The following is a 20,348-nucleotide window of genomic DNA, read 5'->3' as shown; positions in this document are numbered from 1 at the left end:
GCAGCCCAGGGCAGCCGACTGAGCCTGTTAGTCTTAATGGCTTCATTCCTCTTTGTTTAGATACTTAGTGGTGTTGCACACCTTGACAGATATGTTCCAAATTAGATTGCCGTACAGAGTAAAGGTGCCTTTTTTCTTAGAGACCTTTCAAGAGATGTGGCACAGTAGTCTGTGATCTTTCAGGGCTTGACAGACAACAGGTTAAAAGCCACTGCCTTATCCAGCATTTCTTATGGGTCTCAGTGGCTTGCTTTGCTGTTCTTGCAGTCTTAATGAGTGCGTTCTCAACTTTTTGACTCCAGCAAAGTGGTTGTTTTGTGCAGTATGGAAATCATAGCTTGGAATCGTTGGCATTTTTTAAAAATACTAGTTATTTCTTGAAATACCTTAAAGATCAAACTTCTATCAGACATCTTGCCCTGGTTATAGATATAGGTCCTGTTCTCTGTGTTTTCTTGTTGATTTGGTCAATACAATTCCAGCTGTGCCTGCAGTTGTATCTTCTGGTTCACAGGAGTGGTGATGCTGGCTATATGGATGCTTCCTGACATGGTTAATAAGATATTGTAGTTTTCTGGATTTGAAAGCTACAACAAGTAGTTGAAAGCATTTTGCTCTGTTCTTGCTTAGGAAATGTAGTTTTAATATTTTCTGGAATTTATTATCTGGAATGGTTCTCCCTCCCTTCTGAATGGCAGTTTACAGTAATGTGTACTGTATTCAGCACCAGGCTCTCCTTTTAGAGACTTCAGCTAATGAAGAATATAGCGTCTTTGTAAAATAATGGTGTGGCCTATTTGGTTTAACTTTATTTCTTTTTCCCAGGAGCTCGCTATAGGTGTATTTCATTGGCTGCATAGTGTGCAGATGTTAATATATTTAGCATTTGCTTGGGTCTGAAGTCTTATATACCGTGTCTTATTAATAGCCTATATTCTATTCTGACTCCTTAAATCAGCTTGGTTTCCCTCAGTCCTTCATTATAAAAACCTGGACAGGGCACAGGCTGGCCATGATAGAGTGATTTGGGCTCTGGCATTCATCATGCTGTTGGCCTGCCAAAACCAGGGCTTGTTTGACCTTCAGAACGTGGCAAGTCCGGATGGTTTGTCTGAGCTTCCGCCTTAAACGCCATGTTTCTGCAAAGTCCTTTATTTCTGTCAGGTTGGTTTGAGCTATTTTTAATGTGTGAGATTTCCTGTTATTTTTAATTGCTTTCTGCTGTCTGTTTTGAAATTATTTTATGAATCGAATAAGCCCATCATTAAAATTAAGCACATGTGCACACACACACACAGAGTACTATGATGGGTATGAAAGTGCTGGCAATACATTCATAATACAGAGAAAGATTTAATAATTACCTTACCATTACTGCAATGTTTGGACAAAAAGTTTAAGTAGAGTTTTAACACTATGAAAAGATGAAATTTGCGTTTATTCTTCCTGCAGTTATGGTAGGTGATAGGTTGATGCTGCCTTTGTTTCTAGGAGCTTCAGAGCCAAAGACATTGTGAACATACAGCTGTGAATTCCTAAAGGAGAAAGAGTCCTGGTTAAAAAGCTTGGGGGATTGGTGCATGGAAAGATTAAAAATTACTTGCTTGTCTTCTTGAAGATTATGGGAATATAATTTTTCATAAATGTCACATATCCATCTGTATCTGTTTCTTTATTGTTGTATTTTTTGTAGGATTACAAAAAGCTAACTAAGGCATGGTTAAGTTGCATGTAGGCAAAGATGTGGGCAAGCAGTTCTAATAATTTTTCAAAATTTGAAGAATACTGGAGATGATCAGCTGCTTGCCCTAAATACTATTTGAGATTTAGTAGGACTCAGGAGGCACTGACAAATAAAGAGTATTTGACAGGTTAAAAGGCTTGCTGTAAAGAACCGGGCGCATAGATGCTGTCTGGAGCACAGAAGGTGGCCTAGGTTTTGTGAGCTTTAAGTAAAACAAATATGTATATATTGTTTTGTCAACTTGACATCCCTCTTGTTCCCATGCTTTGTTCCCACTCCCAAAAGTACACAGCACTTTATTTCAAAAGACTCTTACTCTGCACTGTGTTCATGTTTGTCACGGCTTCCAAAACCAGTGAAGTTTTGCTGACAACTGAACTTAGTCAAAGTTACTCCACAGTCTTTGTGGATATATAAACTCTTCCAGGGTAGGGGCTGAAAGTAGGAGAGTATTTCACGAGGGCATGAGGAAGGTGACAGGTTTATAGGCTGACTCCCAAAAGAAGTGCATTCTGAAAGATCCATTTTTCACGAAGCCTGAGCTGTGCCAGTTTGGACTAATGTGTGTCGTTTGGACTATAAATAAAGTGGGGCAATCCCACTGGCGTGCCAGTATAAATACGCTGGTACTGGCACAACATTTATGCAGCTCCTAGTGGCAGTGGTAGAATTGTTTTATGAATCAAAGAAACCTTGTTCGTGGGATTAAAAAGGATAAGTATAATGCTGTAAATTTATGCAACATACTATGAACATGCAAAAGTATGCTTTACTCTTAAATGTCCACACCAGAGTTACACTTGTGCAAATTTTTGATTTAAAGAAATAATTTCACTCTTCACCAAATGGATGTCCCAGTACAAAGTCAGCATGTACACCATGCTTCGGTGACAAGATTAGCCTGTCTTTGTGGAAAGTCATGCCCAGTAAGAAGAACTGGTAGGATCCAAGCCTAAAGCAGTAAGCACAGTAATCTGTGTGATTTCTGGAATGAAAAGTACATGAGATAAATTTTTTTGTAAGCTTTTCTGAAGAGGGAAAGAATGTTATTAGGAGTAATAGAATGACAGTTAAAGCAAGGGAAGAAAATTGTAGACTGATGGAGGGAACTATTTTCCAGCTGTGAGGTCTGATGCATCCTGTGGAGCAGTCTCCAAAGGAAAGCAATGGAGATGTCATCACTAGAGACACTTAAAGACACAAGTAGGCTGAAAAATACGTGATATAATTTACTGCAAATAGCATTAGTACAGCATGGGAATGGAGGTGGGATAAATAACCTCATGAAAAAATTACCATTCATAACTTCTTGTCTTTAAACATAATGTTGTGACTTTGCTTATTTTTATTTTTCCTGAAGCAAAGTAAACTCTTTTCTAAACATTTTAACATATTTTACTTACTTTTTATGCAACTTGAGTGACAGTCTCACTGTCTCAGCTATTACCTCTATCTTTGCCTACCCACAGTACACACACAGCTAGCTTCTGCTTTCCCTGGCATGCAGTAGAGAAGTTCCTAGCTGACATCCTCTCTTCCCCAATCTCTGTCAACTGCAATGACAGCAGCCTGGGCAGATATTCCTGATCTGCTTTGCGTTATGGTCTGCACAGGTAGAAGGTGGAAGGTGTCTTCCCCATGGGTACTCCTAGAAGATCATTATCCATTTATATACTGATGAGAAGGGGGAATATAGAATTTTATTTCCCTCGATGGAAAAATCAGAACGCTTTAAAAGAATCTAGCAGCAGTTTTAAACATCACTTCTACTTTTTAATTTTCAAGCAGACTGCAGGGAAAACCTCTGCCAAGGTTGGGCTAAGAAAGCAGAGGAACAGTTTCGATGCACAAGAAAGTCACTGTTAACATCTGCTGGTACAGTGGAGGATATGCACAGCTCAGATGACCAGTATATATTTCTCCTGTTGCATTTCATCTGCAAATGTAATAGTAGAGCATACCATGTGTCATCTTTTGTTAATATGCGGTGAAATGCTGCCCACCAGGAAGCTGATTACCTTTTGTCCCAAGGAGGCATGGTGGTGGGCAGCCGCGGCAGTCAGGAGTGTGCATGGTGGCTTAGCTTGAGGGCATCGTCCAGGAGCCACAGGATATGGCTTGGGCCCTTTTCCACTAGTCAGTGATCACTGACTTCCCAGCTCAGCAAAATCCCATCTGGAAGGGGTAGCTGAACAAGGATAGAGAATAAAAGGTAACACTAAGGTCACTGATACATTTTTAAAGTAAATATCTCTTCATAGAAGTGTTTTTCCATGAGATGTGGCATTAATGCTGTCTGGTTTTCTGGCCCTCAGCCACTGCTTTGGCTCAGGTCTTGCTCCTTTGCTCAGCTCCCTTCTCTGGAAGCCTTGTTGGAACTTCTGTTATCTTCTTGACATTGGTGTTCCTCTGTCAAGTTTGGCTCAAATATTCTTGAGGGATGCTGATTTAGCACTTACCAATGTTAAACAATGTAACTGAATCTCTTAATTGTTAGAACTTTGTACAGAAAACAGTTTTCAATTTTTTTTTTTCCAAAAGCTTATGTATAGCCCCCTCACACAATGCCAGCATGCAGCAGTACGAGAGCCATGTGATGTTCCTAAACACACATGCAGACAGGACAACAAAACCTTCCTGTGGACCAAGATGCAACTCCTAACAAACCACAGATGTTCACAAAAGTGTAGCCTGAATATCTGGAAATGTTTTCTGTCAATGAAATCTGTGTCACTTAGGGATTTCCTTTTAAGTGAAAAAGGTTTATAGCTCCATCCTCTAGAATAAGATTGTCTACAGAAGTTATATGTACAGAAAAATCCCAAACTGTCTCATAGAGGAAGATAGTTTACATCCTTCGTTTCTTTGAGCTTTTTCAGTTTCCCAGCTTCTTCAGTTTCTAGCTGCTCTGGTTAAGCCTCACATATTTCACTTCTGTGATGCCTGTATTATTTCCAGAAACAATAAGCAGAAGCTCAAGACAACAGAGTGAAACTCGCTTTGAATCCTAAAATTATTTAACGATTCAGTAACGATTCTGGTTTCTGGCATTCAGGTTTAATCCCTTAACAAATGCTTGATGCTGTATAAACAAAAAGACATATTTATTAGATTTGAAGTAGTTTGTGGTTGGGGTATTATTTAAATAGGATTACTTCTTTATTAGATAATCCACTGAAGTGAATTTCACCATATGCTAATATCTCTTGAGACAAGTTTTCAGCTTTCTGCAGATCCTGCATGTTTTAGATGGTCTTCGAAAGTTCTGAATTTTACATAATAAAAATATTTTTTAAAATAGCTTTGGGAGCAGATCAGCGTACTTAGCCATTTAGGAAACCAAGCATTTCCATTCAGGTGCCTGAGCACAGGCTTAGGAAATTAACTTTGGACAAGCAAACTTGGAGGACATTCGGATCATTTCTTGAATGGTCAGTCTTCCTGAGGTATTGTAAATATCAGTAGGAAATGGATTCAGGGTTATGCATAATTACAGTACCCTACTTTTCTTGCTTCTAGATTAAAACTGAGCTGCTACTGTAATAAGTAACCATATAATTCAGAAAAAAGAGAATTAAATTTACATAAAGTATAATAAAATGGAATATATTTTCACTTTAGAGAGACAACACAGTTATTCATTGTGTGCTTTAACTGTTAAAATTAAGTTTCTAAGAAAACCAGAGGACAGTCAGCTAAATGTGGGAAAGAAAAGTACCAGAGAAGCTATTGTAACTCTTCCTTCTCATAATTCTTCCATGTCACACACACCAACAAATGTTACTTCTGGAAGCATTTGAAACCCTATGTTTTCTTAATAAAGACTGCTGGAGAGCACTGAGCATAGAGTTTGATAAGAAAGGATTAAGATTAAATACATTCATATTTGTCCTACTTGAAGCCTAGTTCATTAATGACTGCTTTACATGCAGCTCTTAGGAAATTTTAGATACTTCTAAGCACTACTTTGAAAAGCAGCATTGCCATTTCAAAAATGAAATCTCATTGGAAGTGATTGAAGCCATAGGTTTAAAAGAAACTCGAAAAAATGTTTTTCCTGTGCACCAGGAGGAGAAATTAATTCTTTCTTCCATGATTGGAGCTCCCATAACAAGTCTGAAAGGGTTAGCATATGGGCAAAGCAAATTGTTGACATGTTGTTGTTTCGTGAAGCATATACATTCAAAATCTGTACATTATACATCTGGTGAAAGAACTTAGCCAATTTTGTCTCTTTTTTCAAATGTTTATAGTCCATTACGCTCTGACACAGCTGTGGTGACATTGTGGTAACCATGAATGTTCCAGGATGTTAATTTTTCTCTAGACTTTTGCATTATTTAAAAGCAAATCTTTTAAAAACATCCTCCTTTCCCAGGAAAAATACATTCTCTGAGATATTTTTTCATTATTGTTGTCAATAACAGTTACTAAGGATAAAAGTTACACCAGGCTAAAAGTGTTTGTGCCAAATTTCCCATCAGTAACCAAAGTAAAATTCTCACTATTCACTGCTTCCCAGCAAATTTCAATGTGGTTTATTGATTCAAGTGTATTCAATAATTCAGTTGCAAAACTTATCGAAGTTTTAGGACTTCCAGTTACCTTTATAAGTTTTAGTTATTAAAAAAAAAAGAAAAAAGGTCCGGGTAGTAGTATTCTTGTATTCTTGCTATGATTCATTTACAACCGTTATAGCTATCATAGATTCAGTTAAGTTGTGTTAGTATCTGTCTATTGATTGTGACTGCTACTGGTTACATTGATTGGGGTATTGCATAAATATTCAGAGTTATTTAGTCAGTTCTTATTCAGAATTATTTGTTCTTTAAGTTCATGAAAAAGATTCGTCCACTGTCTTTAACAGAAGTCCTCTCAGCTGGAAGCTGTAGGGCAATGTGATAACCAAGCTTCAACTCCCTTCTCAGTATTTTTTTCCCTTCCCATTGCTGTAGATCAACCTGAAAATTACATTTTCCAGAACTTCTAACAGTTCAGAGACAATGTTTATGCATTTTTACCAGAAACAACTGGAATTGAGGAGAAGAGCTTACATGGGATCAGAGGATTTTTTCTAGAGTGATCCTGATGACTTTGTAGTGGCTGGGCTACTCACAGGGCTACACAAGGGATCTTGAGTTCAGATTCACTCTTCTGCCTGATCCAGTGCAGGACCTGGAATTGATTGTAGAGGAGATATAGCTTTAATCTGCTTTACTTTGTATGACATACCTAAAACATTGATCAGAGCAAGCAAGCAAGACTGAATGATTGTGTAGCTGGGATTTTGGGTACTTATCTGTGAATGTGAGACTGGTGTTCAAGCCCCTGCTCCAGTAAATATTTAAGCTTACTTACAGAATGGAAAATCTTTAACAGAAAGGTCTGAGTTTAGAAGAGAGTAAGTTGCCACAGGAATGGTCTAAAAGTTGTACTGAGACTCTGTGTAAGCCTTCCTCAACTTCAGAGCTTCTGTAAACCACAGACGTCGGTGGATACATGCTTATTTTTATCTGCGAAAACCTCCAGCTGCAAGCTGTGGGGATAACCGAGAATGCCGTAGCTCAGAATTTGCCAACTGTCACTGGTATGATACTGTGCCAAAAATGATGCTTTTAGATAATGCTGAGCTTTATGCCATTTAAAGATAAAATTCAGGATAAGTTTCAGATATGGGAAGTATGAGAACCTGTGGTATTTTGTGCTGTACTGGCATTATTCATAAAAATCTGTTGCTTTTAGTGAAAAATATTCTTTATTAAAAAGATAAGGAGTAGTAAATTTCTGTGAATGTGATATTACTGATCTAGGAATGCCTGAAGTAATAACTGTGACCCTGGTGCTTTTAATTTTTGAGAAAGTAATGTTGGGGATGTTCTTCTCTCAACTGTAATCATCCTCTTGACAACTTGTTGTGTTGTCATCCTCTACCTCTATACAGGTATGTGATTCTCTACTAGTCTGAGGTGCATGCTATCCCAAATGGTGTAAGCAACAACACGTGCAGTTGATCTTACTCCTCCAGTACACTGAAACAGCTGGAGGTGTAGGCAGCTGGAGGTGTAATGTGCTTCCTTGTGGAATCTTAGGACTCACATTAGTTGGAGATGCTTCACAGTGGGAAACATTTGAGGAACACTTCAGATTTTACTTGCTTGGGTTCTGAAGTCTACTTAGGAGCTGTATGGTCAAACTCCAAAAGGTTTAATTAAATTCATTTCTCCCTTGGCCAAAGAACTGCTTATCCTGTCATGAGACATAAGTAAGCTGTTGAAGAATGAGAATGAAAAGCTGAAAGATGGAAGCTCTCTGTTCTCCCTCATAATGCTTCCACATCTACTGTTGAAAAAATTTAATATAACTTCCAAGCTCCTCAATAGTAAAAAATTCCCCTGTGTTTGAAATTCCTCACTTACGGATTTGGTGCCATGTTATTTCCCCTGCTCCCAGAGGAATGCAGACTTTGCAGAAGAGAAGCAGGTAAGAGCAATGACGTAGAGCTGAGAATGAGCTGTTGTGTGAGGAGACAAGCTACGACAGTGAAGGATCTTCACATTTCCTCTCCATGTAGGAGGGCCAAAGGGGCAGCCGCCGAGTTGTTCAGTAGCTGTTCCCAGTGGGGTGGAAAGAGGCTCCCTCTTTGTCTCTGACTACACAGTTGGTTGTAGTTGCCTTCTGGGGCCACCTGATGCTGCACAGGATTTGGACGCATTTACTGGGTTCAGTAGTTATTGGCTGGATGTGTGGCAGCAGCAGTGAAGGAAACATCCTCTAACCAGTTGTGAAGACTTGACGGAGAGAATGCTCTTAGGCTTTTCCACATCTGTAAACAACATCCTTGTGTCAACAGCTTTCACAGCCACCTCGAGAGACACGCAAATGGTTCAGTGGCCATAAACCACCCAATATGTTGAATGCCTGGACTTGACTATTGAGGAAATATCTTTAGGCTTTCCTTTTATTCCCTCTTATGTGTCCCCAGTTGGTATCCTTCAAAGGATATTAAACTGAATACAGCAAATATCTGAAGATTTTGTATGGTCATTTTGCTAGCACAGTACCAAGCACTTTATATATATATATATCTCTATACATATTGTCCAGTTATAATCTTTGTAGGGTTACATTACTGTTGGTTTGTTACAGTGTATAGAGCCCTCAATCTTGAACAGAGGGCCCCGCCTGTGTAGTAAGAGCAACACAGAATGATATAAATGGGTCACAGCATGGTCCCTAACGCAAAGAACGAATCATTCAGTTACAGGATAGATGCCACCAGGTTAAAAATAGGCAGGAAAGTACAAAAAGCTGGTTTTCTGCCTCACAGTCAATAGCTAAAGGCAATAAATCTACAGTAATAGCTGTAAACAGTAAGACTACTAGCTTGTCCACTTGATCATTATCTTTTCAGTCTTTAATTAGAATTGTGTGCAGAGCTTTGAAAGGAGGATATGTGAGCTACTGTTACCGGTATTTGGGGCTGTTGCTTTCATGAGGACAAGCAAAAGGAGAAAACAGGAAGATCATTGTGCTTTGCTGGTTAAGAATCTCAGTAATTTGCAAGATGCTCCCTCAGAGATTATCGCTGTGTTCTGCTGGGAAGGAGGTGAATTAATGCAGTGGGCATCTTGTTTACTATTGCACATTGGCAACTGCAAACAATATGCAAGTACGATTTTGGGGGGCAAATGACCCCCACCTCTTAACAGCATAAGAGGGTTTGTTTCCTGTAGTCGCTGAGCGAAGAGATCTGCTGACATAGCCGTCACCTTAATATGACCTACTGACTTGCTGGAAGTAGTTTACCATGGGCTAATCTCTTAGCCAGAGGAAATTAGAAGAAAGGAAAAAAAAAAAAGAACCAGCGATGTAATAAATGCGGCTCCAAGAGTGTATCTGCGTAGCTATGCTCATCCCGCTGTAGTGAACGTGGCCACCTGCAGTACGACTCCTCCAGAAGCGGGCAGGAGCTGGTGCACCAAGCGACCAAGCGGCAGCGTTTGCAACTGCATGTTCCAGGTGAAGGTGTTGCATGCTCAGGGGCAGCACAGTTTGGCCTGTGTATTTTTTATGGACTGTGACTCACTCCCTGCTGATGATATATTAGTATTACTGGTGTAGCTAGGTGAGACTTCTGCTTCTGAATCTAGCCTGTTTCTCCCTCTGCTTTGTATGTGTGGCTTCTTCAATACGTTGCAACTTTACCTGATTCTGAGTTACTGTCTCCCACAATGGAGAATGCTTCATACCCTTTTGCTCCTTTGCTTTTTCAGGGTGTTGGCTTGCTGGGTTGGGTTTCATCTCCAAGAAGTCTATCTGTGCTGTAGAGGGGGAGGCTGGTAATACACAACATTTGAACAAACCCTTCTAAGACATTTTTGCATGTTTAAGACCCTTTCTGCTGACTATAGAGTGGATGGGGACATCAGTAAATTATAATTTGGTAATAAATTCTTGCGGCTACACATACAACTTTGCTAGTACGTACAAACAGATGTTTCCCTTTTTTGACAGCATGAATGGTGTCTGACATTTCAGGGCTATCAGGGTTTCCTTGTCTCTCTACTTTGTTCTTTAGGATGGCATCTATTTCTGCATCTGTCTGCTCTTTGTATTACTTGTCTGCCTCAAATAAGCATCTCAATAAGGCTGTTAGCATTATTTCTCCAGTCGGTTTTATTTGTTTTCCTTTGCTTCTGGGAGTCCTTTACACTGATTTCTAGTTATGTTGCAGTGTGATTTTACTGTTAAGTGGGCATTGAAAGAGAATTCCTTCCTGTCCTGGGAACAGCTTCCCAATCCACTAACAATACAATGGCTCACTGTTCTTTCCCAATAATAATTGGGCATATTTTGCATTAATAGGGGTTCAAATGTTTATGAAACAACTTTTTGGGGCTTCTTTTTTTTTTTTGCTGCGAAAGTCTGTAGACAGATTAAGAAATGTAACACAACTGCATGCCTATAATACCTAAACTATATAAATACCTGAGAAGTCTTCAATGTTAATATGCTTAAATTATGATACTAGCTTACTCATGTATGCAGTCTCGGTTACCTTTCATGTTTGCCAGTTGTTATGCAGAAAATAGTAGATTTTTTGCTCAGACTCCCTAGCAAGGAATTTGAAGGTGCACTCCCTCCCCTCATTGGTACCATTAACCAGAAAGATTTGCAGGCTTGTCCTTCATGCTGAACCCAGGATAACCACAGGTACTCCCAGTGGAGTGCAATATTGGGAAAATCCTATTGCAGCATGAGATTGTAGCTCATTTACTCATTGGCTCAGTGACAGAGATTCCATGAAAAAGGTCTCGTTGTGAAAATTATTCTTTTCTTTTTGCCCTCTCTGCAATCAGATGAAAAGAATTCGTATGTAATAAGTCTGACTAGGAGAAGGCTGTTTTGGTCTGTAAATTGATAGGTAGGGCATGCATTCAAATAGGGCCCAAAAGTCATCACCATGCATCAGTTCCGGAGAAATTGTATTGTGTTTCCTACCCACTTTTTAATAGAAAAATGTGTGTCACACTGTCTGCTGTCACGTTCAGCACCTGCAAATAAGTAGTAATGGATGGGACATGTAAGCCACATGTTATTGGTAATCTGTATTTTTTTGGTGTTGATATGGTTTAGCAAGGCTGTTTGGAGAGCCTTGTCTTGAGTTTGAGCTCAGCAGTGCCTCTTCTATAAAAGAAAAAAGATAATCCTACTTCCTTCAGAAGCTCTAGTTCACTCTTTAATTTTTTTTCTTTAATGAGGGGATGTATATTCTGCATAAGCAATAATATTAGCTTTTCCACTTTCCTCAAATGGAAGAATAAAGCTTCACATGTCTACCTTTTTCTTAAATTGTGTAGCTGGATCTATCTTAATATTTTTTCATGCTTCTGTATTTCCTGTAGCTGACAGCTCTATTTTCTTGTAGTTTGTACTAGCATACAGTATATTCAAGCCTGTTATCTTTCTCCTTGTAACAATGTAGTCCTAAAGCAATGGGAGTTCATTTTACTGTAGAAAAAACAATTACATTGGCTGTTGTATTTTCCCAATATATGTTCTTCATTACTTGCTGCATTTTAATCAGGGTGCATGGCTATAACACAATATTTTGCCTTTTTCTTTCTCTTTTTTTTTAAATTTACTTAGGGTGTTTTTTGTTACTGCATCCACCTAACAGTAGCAGAGTTCACTGCAGAGGTTCTCATCTTAAAACTCTTCTAGTCACTTCTTTCTCAGACCTGGTTTTAAATTAAATTATGCTGACCAAACCCTTATTTTACTTGTAGAAAAATGGACTGCTGTCTTCAATGCAAGTTTCTAAAGGAGTTTTGGAGTTTGCAAGATGTAAATAGTATAATCAGCAAAGAAGGCTTATTATGTCAAGAGTATCAGCTGAAAAAAACCCACCTGGTTCTCCAGAAAATGTTTGTGTGGTTCTACTTGATCTGAGGGTGCTATACCAGATAATGTAGTCTTTGATTCCTTTCCTCATTGATCTGTATTTAAGCATGTATTCATGCACATGCTCTAAACGTATCGGTCCTTTGCAACCTGAAGGAAAATATGCAAATAGAAGGATTTGATAATACTTTAAAGTGTTTGAGCACTTAATTAAAGGACAAGCAAGACAGAAGCCTGATTTCTTCTGATTCCTTTCTTTTGATTGTAGCAATAAAATGCATAATATTAGTTCTTCTCTTTTATTCACATTTCTTGCCTGAGCTTATAGCTTGTTCTTTTTATAGCTACAATATAGTTGGTTTTTTCCCTGCCATCGTTCTGCTCTTAAGACGGATGTAGAATTGACTCACTTTCTGCCTAATGCTGCCTTTAATTGATGACTCATCTGCTCATCCCACCATTAGTGGTCTCTTATGCGCTGAGGTTGATCAGTAGGTATTCCACGTAGCCTCCTATTTAGACACAGACTGTCACAGTGCCGTTCTTTAGGCGTAAATGTGCCTGGCCTATTTGGCAACAGCTTTCTGATGTTTTCCCCAATCAATCGTTACGACAGAAAAGGAACCACCCACTGACAGATCCCAAAGGAAAAGGAATGCATCTTTACAGCCAGAATATTCAAAAGCTTCTGGAAGCTTTTTGCTCCTGAACAGGGATGGTACCTCTCTCACTGGAGTCTTTGACATGTGAAGCTTCTTAACATGAGAAAAAGGAAAGTTTCTATGATTATGTGAAAACCAAAAAGACCTTTGTATGTCAAGCCTGTCATCAACTGAGTGTTATCTCCAATTTGAGTTTTACCCCATCCTTTTCAGCTCTGCCTTTCAGAGCCTGTCATCAAGTCTAAACATGACGTTGACCATTGAGTCAGCATTTGGAAATACCCATCCTGATCTAGCTCACAGCAGCTCTTCTGCTCTGCGTTGCTAGTTCACACAGTATTGGGGTAAAAATTATGTTGTTTTTAACATATTTAACAATAACTGGAAGTGTTGCTTGTTTCTGTTTAGATGAGAGTCCTTACACAAAGTCTGCAAACCAGGCAAAGCCACCTGATGGAGCACTGTCTGTGAGGAGACAGAGTATTCCAGGTAAGATTTGCTTTGCTTTTTATAACACCTAACTTGTTTGTGAACAGCAAGGTAATACTAATCAAAATTCAACTAGTTATAAAAAGCAAATGAATTACAGTTACTACTGAGTAACTTTATAAGGCAGGTTCCATGGGAGCTGTAAGGAGTTTCCACAGTTAGGTTCCCTCAGGCTTTTGCTATGAAGAACATCCCTGTATCTGTCTTGTGCAGCAGATTTCAGACGTTGATCACAACAACCTTTTCATCAGAGGCTCATATTTTCAGGCCCCGTGAAATCTGTTCCTTCATATCTCATTCAATGGTATAGGGAGATTGGCTCATATTTTCCACTGCTGATCAGACAGGCTCAGAAATCTAGCAGAGCAACACTCTGTCAGAGTTCTCTTCACGTGATTTTCTGCCACACGTATGCCATCCTTGTCTTTTCTGTCATCGCATCGCACGAAGCTGGACCACTAGATCAATGGTTAAAATATGTGATCTTCAAACTTGTGTCTCTTCTAATTATTTTGAACAAATCTGTAAAATAAGCCAATGAAAAGCAAGTTTTATATAGATTATGCAGCAATCTAAAGGAATTTTCACCTCAAGTAAAATTTTAGAGATCTTTTAATGAAAACAAATCAACACTGACAAAGTTTGCACCCAGGCGGATTTACTGATGTTACCATTCTCACCTCAAGCACAGTAACCTCTGACTCGAAGGGAAGTTGTATTGCAATAGAAATCTTTGGGTCATGTCACCCACCTTCTAATGACTAATGTTAATATTCTCTGCACTCCATGGCCATATAATTGAACAAAGTCACACATCCCACAGGGAAGGCTGTGGATGCAGGGGATGGAGTTCAGACCTTTACCACTGCCAGGCTCAGATCTCATCCCAGGAACTATAGTGTTTCTGAAGGGCCAAAGTACATATTTTGTGGATGTTTTGTGTGCGTGTTTGTATATGTGAGAGAGAGCGCGCACTGGATGATTCACCGTTGCTCATAATAAACATTTTTGCCTGTTGAAAACACCCTAGTGATTTAAAGATTGTTATTTTTATGGTAGAATCATGACAATCACAACCACTGTGAAATGACACAGCTACAGTGTCCAGTGTGCAGTTATTGTTATGAGAAACTCTTATATTATACAAACACCAACCAGGTTTCTTTCTCCAAGTCAATACAAATCAAGATTCATTGTTCTTCAGAGGGAATTAAGACTTTTGTGTGGGTACTTCTTCAGGTGATGCTTTAGCTCAAAGGTCACTAATATTTAACATACTAAGTAGCTGCCTTTGTTAAAAAAAAATCTTTTGAATTTTTTCACTGTGAACTTAGCAATTGTCATTTATGGTTTGGTTACTGTATTTATAAAACACTTACTCTAAGATCCAGATACAGGCTGAAGTTCATGGTTTCACATGATATATTGAGAACTCCTGATGATTTTCAGTTGTGTTATTTAAAGAGAAGGCTTGATGAAAGTTGAATCGGTGCAATTTTTCTTTAGAGCATTAGATAAGATTAGGAATTTCAAGTGTTGAATAGTCATCATGACCGATGACCATTTATTTTGATTTTTTTTTAATGTTACTGTATATTCTAGAGTTTTTGAGAGCATTGCAGTCTTTCCTGTGTGCTCTGCATGAGTCACAGTTTGTTCAGAGAGATAATATTGGCAAATGTTTGGTGAGAGGTACTCTGTTCATTTCAGGTGTTCTGAAAAACCTGATCTAAGCTTATATATGTTCTTCAGCTTTTAATATAGTGAAGACATTTATCTTAATGCTTTGTTACATCTCTAGACCTTAGGAGGCCCAAAGGATAAATGAGATTTAGCTGGTTGGATATTAAAAAAATAATAATTGAAACTTCGTCACGCCCTGACAAATTCACATTCCAGCATAGTGGATGATGTGGGTTTAGATACATAAATACCTTTGTAAAACTAAGTACTATTTTGAGAAGTAACTTGAACAGTTAGGAGTTGACTGAAATTTCTGAAAATAACCCATAAACATTTATCTCACTTGGACACTGAGAAAATTTGACTCCACATTTCATATGTAAGCTAGCACCTTGTAAATAGCATCTATTCTTACTTGTCTGTGGGCAGCTTATCCACATTATGGATTAGTCTTGACACAGATGCAGCCACATCCCAGCTGATCAGCTTGGCAGTAGAAGGTGTACTAGTAGTATTAACTAGTAGCATTAACTAGTTTGAGACTGGAGGTAGTACAGCTGCTTTTACTTGGGGCCAGGATCGCACTTCTGACAGTATGTAGGTCAGCTCCAAATAGCTTTTGAATGGTAAGGAGTGATGCAATGAACCTGGTAAATTCTTCTCGATCTGGATGGAGAGATGTCAGCTGGAGTTACTGTCAGTCATCCTTACATGGACAGCATAGACTGTATGGAAAGCATTCATTTCTATTCCCCCCAGATGGTATGCCTGATAAAACATCACATTCCTGAAGTGCTGTTTTTTCAAGCTTGGAGCATGGCTGTGCCTTTGACAGTATAGCTGTCTAATCCACTTGATGCTCTGTCATTCTTGAGACACGGACAGCAGATGTCCTATTCCCAAGGAATGCTCTGGCCATTGAATCGGCCAAGAGAAAAAGTTTAGTTTTTAGCAAGGTAAATGATCTTATGCTGAGCTTTGCACAGGTTTGAACAGTCTGTGGAGAAAATACTGGTGAAAATAAATATCCAGGATGCGTGATGTAAATCTTCCGGTGTAGTGTAGGATTGTGTCATCTCCCAGTGCCCAGTGAATGTTCCTTCTCGTGACATTTAAATTCACTTTAAAGGATTCTAGTGCTCCTTCCTTTGGCCAGATATCAAAAAGAGGAGCTTTTGTTGCTGTGAGACCTGAAACTACTATACCAACTGTAAACCCCAAGAGGTTTTTTTTATCCTTCCGTGTGCAACTGTATTGAAAGTGCACTATTGATGAGCAATGACTGAATGCACAGAGAAGTAATATAATTATACAGAGGTTACACGGAGCTCAGACTTGGTTTACTTTACAGGGAAAAAATGTTGAAATAATCATTTTATAATTGAAGTCAAATGAGCACATACTGTGAAATCAGTGCACTGAGTTTAATTCCTTTCATCCCCAGAAGTAGGGAATGGATTAAGCATCTCTCTGGAGCAGAACTTGCTTGCTTAAGATGCAGAATGCATTATTCATGTGATGAGACTACATGTCATATTTATCATGTCTTCACATGGTGCAAAATCAACAAGCAACAGATCCTTTCAAAGGGATTTACAGAATCACTGAAATGATAGTTAATTCAAATTATATGCATTAATATAATTGCCGTTTGAAACTTGGACTTGATTTTGCAGATATGTAGGTGTTTATTTATGGTTATATACATGACTGAAAGATTATTTAGCTTTACAGTCAGAATTTCTTAACATAAAAGTGAGGCTTGAGGTAACGCCAGCATGACAAGCAGCCTGCAAAGTAAGAAAGAAACAGATTTTCTCCCCTGAAGTTGTAAATTTAGACTGTCGACCAGTATATAATGAAACCTTATTGCTACTCTACCCATGTAGTAGGTTGCAGAAAGCAAAGGGGTGTGTATTGTGCCTCATCCAGGAAACTATCACTGTCAGACTAGTACTTAGGTGGTGGAGTCACCATCCCTGGAGGTGTTCAAAAAACGTGTAGACGTGGCATTTCGGGACATGGTTTAGTAGACATGGTGCTGGGTCGATGGTTGGACTTGATGATCTTAGAGGTCTTTTCCAACCTTAAAGACTCTGTGATTCTATGATACTTAGGCATGTAAATGAAAGCAATGTGTTTCAAAATTCATGGGTGAGACCCTTCCCTTAGAATCACAGATGTGGTTAAAAATGTTAAAAATAAAATATTTGATACTCACTTGTTAGCTAACCTCTTGAATCCCTAGGGTTAGATGGCTGTAGTTCCCATTGAGTTCCTGGGCTGAGGTTTCCTCCTGGCTTGCCAAGGGTCTGAAGCGCTGCCTAGCCAAGGGGAAGCATTAGCTCAATAGCACTTGAGTCAAAGGTGTCATTCCTGTGGTTGCTTATTCCTGTGGGAGCTTTAAAAAGGGCATAAAATATTCCAACAGTACTGATACGATGTCAAGAGCTGATGACACTGTTAAAGATGCACTTTGAAATCAAGGAGACTTTAACATACGCTTAAAGATAAGCATGTTCTCAGTGCTGTCCTGAACATGGACAGGCTGAATAGCTGCTCCCAAGCTTCCCAGACATGCCTTCTTATCTGTTTTAACAACAAGGAGAAATCTGTTGATACTAATGCTGTGCAAATTATTCATGTCATTTATTTATTTGTCTATTTTCAATTCACTTACTGAAAATTAGGGGGATGAAGGGGAAAGAAATGACCTGACAGAAGCATAAAAATAGTTCCTCCATGAAACCAAAAAAGACACCATAAATTTGAGACTGATTAAAAGATGTCATAAAATCTGCAACTAAAGTTTCATTCTGGTTTTAGTCCAATTCTGTACATACTTTTTACTGAATCTTAAAAGTTACTATTATTAAAAAAAAAATTTAAAATAAGTAGTCAAAACCCCACAGTTTTTAAAGAACTTAAATGTTTCAGCTTGTCAGTGTTTTTTGATTTTTGTTGCCTGAAATCATTACTAAGTTTCAGTTAAATTCTGCAAATAGTTTTAGTTGGGTCAAAAGTCTTTTTTTTTCTTTTTTTTCTTTTTTTTTTTTTAGGGAAAAGCTGATTTGTACCCAATCTGTTTGTCATTAAATTAAAAAAAAAAACCCATACTTCTTGCATCTACTGATTCAGACGTCTGCACTATGGGAGACTTCTAGAAATGTAAAGTTTTATTACCTGAAGTGGTCAAGGACTCAAAACAACTATGATGCAAACTGTAGTCTGGGGCAGCTACTTGAATCATCTGTGAATTCAGAGGTTTAGTTTAGCTAAGAGGAGTGCAGTCATGTAGCTGTCTCTCTCCTAAGTAAATTCTTGTTCAAAAACTGGCACCAAATAACAAGGAGACAGTGGGAATATTTCCTCAAACAGAGGAAATTTCCCATTCTCTGGGATAGAAGAATAACACAGCTGCCTGCTTTCTGCCCTGCTCAGCGCACCTAGCAAAAGGTCCTTGAAGTCTTGTCCCTCATCATGTTGTCTTTGATCCACTGTTGTTCCACCTCCCATGTAAGAGCACCCTTGTTCTCCAGCTGTGCAGGTCCCTGGGACCCACGGGAGCCATATCGCCTTCCCAAGTCTCATCCCAGCCACCACCTGCTCCACCGTGACACCTGGTCTGCTCAACGGGCAAATTGTATTTGGGGTGAGAGTTCATGCCAACTCTTATGGAGAAGAGCAAGAAAGACCAAACCTAGATGTTATAAATCATTCCTTTGACATTTTCTCCACCATGGGGAGCCTGTTTTTCTCTCCAATCAATTTTTTTTATTATTATTATTTGTTATTTGCAAGTTTTGTACGTAGTTGCAGGGATGTATTAACAGGTCACTTGTTAAAATAGGTCATTCTACTCTGAAGAAAAATTGTCAAGACTTTGAAGTCTGAAATTAAAGTGACCAGATTTTTCAGTTCCTTTGTACATAGATGAATACCGCACTTTCTTTCCGCACTACCTGATTCTTTGAAGCATGCTATAATACAGGTTTCCTATTTCAGCACAGTGTTTGATCTCAAAAACAGTGAGCCATCAAACTGGAGGGAAAACACAGAATGAATGTACAGCCCTGAGCGCATCCTCTGCAGTGGCTCAAGCTCTGGTATCGCTGTTATTAGCAGTTTTGCAGCCTTGTTTTGGGGGAGTTTGGTAACAGAATTTTAATGCAAAAATGAAATGTTAAACAAACATAATTTGAGGGTGGACTGAATTTTGAACTACTGAGCTAGAAGGGAGCACATGCAAATCGAAGAACCTTAATATCTTGTGAGGATAAAATTTACAGAGCCAGTACTAAAAAAATAATTACTGTATGATGTAGTGTCCTCAGTAATTGCTTAGGACACAAAATATTCCTAGGAGAAGTCAGGAAATACTAAATTATTGTAATAAAAACAATAATTATTGTCCTGGGAATTTTCTGGCTCTGAAATGTTTAAATAAAAAATGTGTATGTCAGTAGAAAGCAGTAAGGCAGTTTTCGTCTAATCCTTGGCTCTGAACACATACAGGTGCTATTTAGCTGTTTACAAAAACACAAAAGTACACCTTTTTTTTCCCCCTCCCTGACCCACAGCCTGCTGTGCAGCAAATGTTCAAATGCAGATTTCCTGAGGGGTTTGTCTACTGCCCACAACTAAAGAACGTGAATGTAGGTCAGCTGGAAGCTGAAGAATTTTAAAGACCACTCTACTTTCTTCACTATGATTTTGGGGGTTTTTTTAACATAGAAATGTCTGTTTAATCCTGAAAACAAAAATATATTGTTATAGGAAAACAAGCAAAAGTTGTGAAGAAATAAGAAAATAATTGAGAGTTAGAATATCTATATAATTCAAAGATCCAGTATAGATTACAGTTAGAGACAGAACACGTGATCCAGTTAGGGTGCACTTGAGTTGCCGATATAAAATTGTATTAGCTGAATTTAACATTTGTGTGTGCTGTGCTACAATTTAAATGAGGAAAAGGTCTGTACAGCATAGTGTAACACTAGAATAGATAGAGTGCATTTTTTTCTTTTACAAGATAATCTCAGAAATAAGGGAGAAATATAGAAAGTAATACAGAGAGATAGGAGGAATTGAAAAAAAATCCACATGGATAAAAAAAAAAAGGTAAAGACTCCTGATGTCATCCAAGGATACAAGTTTCATTAAATGACATTGCTTAGGACTCTCCCAGGTTATTCTTATTGTAGCTGAGCTGTTAACATCTGAGCCAAGTTTGCAGTGACTGACAAATATGACGGATGATCCATCCCCGGCGGGTAGATGTTTGCCTATGTGCAAACACACCTCCAGAGTGAGGTTTCTTTTCCTCTGTGATTAATAGGGCATTGGCAAAACAGCGTGTGTTCAAA

At 38.6% G+C, this 20,348-nt stretch overlaps 1 protein-coding gene across 11 annotated transcripts in view; it reads left to right on the top strand.

Annotated features, from left to right (window-relative positions):
* Window positions 1-20,348, top strand: part of GRIP1 (glutamate receptor interacting protein 1) — a 328,500-nt gene that overhangs the window by 205,029 nt on the left and 103,123 nt on the right. For all 11 annotated transcript variants that reach the window (XM_054816101.1, XM_054816071.1, XM_054816125.1 and 8 more), the window contains exon 2: window positions 13,219-13,299. In XM_054816101.1, coding sequence (XP_054672076.1) covers window positions 13,219-13,299 — 81 coding nt within the window. The remainder of the gene's footprint in view (window positions 1-13,218; window positions 13,300-20,348) is intronic.

Source organism: Grus americana, chromosome 1 (assembly GCF_028858705.1).
Source record: "Grus americana isolate bGruAme1 chromosome 1, bGruAme1.mat, whole genome shotgun sequence".
Classification (NCBI taxonomy): Eukaryota; Metazoa; Chordata; class Aves; order Gruiformes; family Gruidae; genus Grus; species Grus americana.
This window is presented reverse-complemented; position numbering and strand designations above follow the sequence as displayed.